General features: G+C 31.5%; 1 protein-coding gene across 1 annotated transcript; it reads left to right on the top strand.

Annotated features, from left to right (window-relative positions):
• The first annotated feature begins 1,103 nt into the window (after window positions 1-1,103).
• On the top strand, window positions 1,104-3,264 carry LOC105451519 (elongation of very long chain fatty acids protein 4-like). The gene is made up of 4 exons (XM_011692014.1): window positions 1,104-1,224; window positions 1,322-1,605; window positions 2,595-2,894; window positions 2,959-3,264. The coding sequence occupies exons 1-4, from the start codon at window positions 1,182-1,184 to the stop codon at window positions 3,121-3,123; spliced, it is 792 nt and encodes a 263-aa protein (XP_011690316.1). The 5' UTR covers window positions 1,104-1,181; the 3' UTR covers window positions 3,124-3,264.
• Window positions 3,265-3,553: the final 289 nt, after the last annotated feature.

The following is a 3,553-nucleotide window of genomic DNA, read 5'->3' as shown; positions in this document are numbered from 1 at the left end:
AAAAACATAGCACGAACATCTAAGCTAAGGCTTTAATGCTTCTTTAACCTTTAATATTAATAAGTTACTTATTTAATTGAATTTAAATATAGAATTCTACGACAGCACGATAATTTGTATGATAAACTAATTGAAAATTTTATTTCTAAACTTTTATTTCTATAAGTCTTCTCTATATTTGTGTGTTTGAAGGATTCATCCTTATTTTCCTTCTTTGAATAAGGTCAATCAGCGTAAATATTCATGTTTCTTTTTTATTACGTCAACATTTGCATAATTCTATATGTCGGCGAAATGAGATATTTTCAATTAATATTAATTCTCAATATTAAAAACATATTTTTTTTTATATTCATATGCATAATGTTTAATTTTCACTATTTTTAATTTCTTTATTAAACATTTAAACAATTTTTTTCTTGCTATTTATTTTCTTATTGGTATTTAAACGTGTATGAATATGTTGCATGAATTTTACATCGATGATTCATCTCTTGATTTAATTCTTGATTTAAAATTCTTGATTAAAAATTTAAATTCTATGATTTTGGAAATTATAAAAATACATTTAAATGCAAGATTATTTATTGCTGCACTTCAACACGATGCACAATTATGATGTCGTTGTGTGTAGTCCGATTAAGTATTATTAGAATTGTTGCAGCTCGATTGCTACAACAGTTCTAATAATATTTACCGTAATTTATCATCGCATTGGCAACAAGTTACATGATAATTATTATAAACTTGTAGAATTGCTAATTGCATGATCTTTCGAAAGATCATCTGGAAACTTTCCTCTCCCCGGATGCATCCGCAATTCATCTTTCTTCCTCCTCCGCTTCTTCTTTCGAAAGACGATGCGCAATTGATAATTCTGCAAATTTGCAACTATTATTGTATAGTTTTTTGTCATGCAATGATAAATTGCGACAAATATTATTAGAATATTAACTGTTGTACCAGTCGGGCTACAACGGTTCTAATAAATCTGTCATAATCGTTCAAGATAAAAAAAACACTAAGAAATATCTTTTTTTCCTCACATGTTACGTCACAGCCATGAATATGTACATATGCCTACACATAACGTAGGTAGTTTTAAAGTTGCGGCTTCTCTTTGCTACCGCTTAGTCTGACTCGAGCAGTCGTAGGTGAAACACATTTGCTAAAGTGAAATTATGGCTCAATTGGAAATTAATCATTATACTTCAGAAATGGCTAGTAAGTACTAAATATATATGTCAAAAGAATTTAAAAAAATTCTTTAGAAGGAACTTACTAAAATCTCTTATCATTTTCCCTCAAAATTATTATATAGATTTCCCAGATGCAGGAATAATAAAGTGGTCATTGATATTCTCGCCGATGACAATGATTTTTCTATCGCTAGCCTATCTGAGCTTCGTCTACTTCATTGGCCCGCAATTTATGAAAAACAGACAACCGTACTCGTTGAAAACGTTCATGCAGTTTTATAATATTTTTCAAATTATTGCAAATTTTTGGCTAGTGTCCAACATTTATATATATGGTAGACCAATTGCTGTTTTGTGGAAATATTGCGAATCATTCGATGAAATGGTGGGCAGCAATTCTGAAAAGGTACATTAATTTAAATTGCTAAAGATAAGAAGGCCGGATATAAATTAGTATAAATTATATATTGGCTCATATTTTAGAATAAACCAGAAACTAGAGGAAATAAAGGCCAATAAACGAGTAAACGAAGATATTGTAATATAATTATATAATTTTATTCGATAAAATTAAGGCGAAACGTTTTGACTTTATTAACAATAAATCTTCTTCAGCCGCAAATACAAAATTTCAAATTATAATTAACTACATTAATCTTAGTCGGAGAATACAATGTTTCTTTTCTGGTATGAGTTATGGTGTCCAAGATTGAAACTTAAGATCGTTGTCTGAAGCCATCGTTGCTCATTTTTTCTTTTGACAATCTTTGGTAGTTGGATTCGATTATTGGGTGTCGACAACCAATCTAGACTCGTGCAGATTCCATTCCAATGAGGTTCTCTTTTGGCGTTAACCAGAGGAGATCTCACCAGTTATCAAAAAGATGACCGTATTATCATATCTAGAATTTTATCCGATAAGATTAAAGTGAAACGTTTCGACTTTATACTAACAAGTCTTCTTCAGTCATAAACACAAAAAACGATCTCTTTTTGGCAACTGGTGAGATCTCTGGTCAACGTCCTTTATCAAAAATTTTGTGTTTTGCAACTGAAGAAGACTTGTTAGTATAAAGTCGAAACGTTTCGCTTTAATTTTATCGAAAAAATTATATAATTATATCATTATATAAAATTATATAATATATTATATAATATATATAATTATATTACAACTCTTTGCTCGTTTATTAGCCTTTATTTCCTCTAGTTTCTGGTTTAAATTAGTTAAATGTTTGGGAATTACATAATAAATAATTGTTACTTACATACGATACACGTAGTAAACAGATAAATTGAACGCGCGAATTTAAAGAATAGATATAACTCTGGAAAAATTATGCAATTGACATGACGACTTTGCAAATGTAGATAGATTTAATTTTCTTGTTGCAGGTACTTCAAATTTTCTTGGGGCTACTAATACTTAAAATAATAGATTACACTGAAACTATAGTATTTGTTTTGAGAAAGAAAAACAATCAGATCTCCTTTTTACACGTATATCATCATCTTTCCACGGTTCTCTACGTGTGGGTCACGCTCAAATATTGGATTCATAGTCACCTCATGGTTACCACGTTGCTCAATTGTTTTGTACATGTTGTAATGTATTCTTATTATTTTCTGAGCACTTTTCCCAATTTACAACGAAGACTTGTACCATTCAAGAAGTGGATTACTAGAATACAAATGGTAAACGCTTAATCTAATTGCTCGATTTATTTGTCGATATTAAATATTACTCTTTTTACAACAGGCACATATTCTATTCCTGACGGCAATCAGTTTGGTAGGTTTTAGACCTAGCTGCGGCAATAAGAGTGCGAAATATTTTAGTGCCATGACATTTCTTAATGGCACGATAAACTTGTTATTTTTTTTCAATTTTTATACTTCTTATAAGAAATCGAAAACAGCCTGATTACGAAAGTACAATTTTGTTGAATGAGCACTGCTGCTGTCGGCTCAACAAGATTCATTCTCCTTCTTTTTATTGTAATAAAATATTGTGTAATAAATAATGTAATGTAATAAAATGTGCCTGTGCACACGTATGTATACATGTTGCTGTTATCATTCCACAATTTCCTGCATATTCATCATCTACAACGGCAAGTAGCGTGAAACGGTGTCCCGTAAACGGTCTTGCGTCTTGCATGCGAGAATATCTCGAAAAGTTGAAAGGCAAATAGTCGTACACAATCTGCGTGCATATACACGTGCTGCAGCGCACTCCGCCACTCCGGTATATCGCGCATTCCGGTCTCGTCCGGGCAGGTGATAGTATCTCACGAGTGCGCCTTAAGTGCTAATTTCGCGAGCGTCACATTTCCCACGTTTGACACGGCGAA

Source organism: Wasmannia auropunctata, unplaced genomic scaffold (assembly GCF_000956235.1).
Source record: "Wasmannia auropunctata unplaced genomic scaffold, wasmannia.A_1.0 LD336050.1, whole genome shotgun sequence".
NCBI lineage: Eukaryota > Metazoa > Arthropoda > Insecta > Hymenoptera > Formicidae > Wasmannia > Wasmannia auropunctata.
Note: the sequence above shows the minus strand (reverse complement) of the source record. Positions and strands in the feature narration are given on the sequence as shown.

Coding starts and splice junctions, on each gene's coding strand:
- LOC105451519 (XM_011692014.1), top strand. CDS start 1,182: ATGGCTCAATTGGAAATTAATCATTATACTTCAGAAATGGCTA. Junction 1,225..1,321: donor TTATACTTCAGAAATGGCTA/GTAAGTACTAAA, acceptor ATTATTATATAG/ATTTCCCAGATGCAGGAATA. Junction 2,895..2,958: donor GGATTACTAGAATACAAATG/GTAAACGCTTAA, acceptor TTTTTACAACAG/GCACATATTCTATTCCTGAC.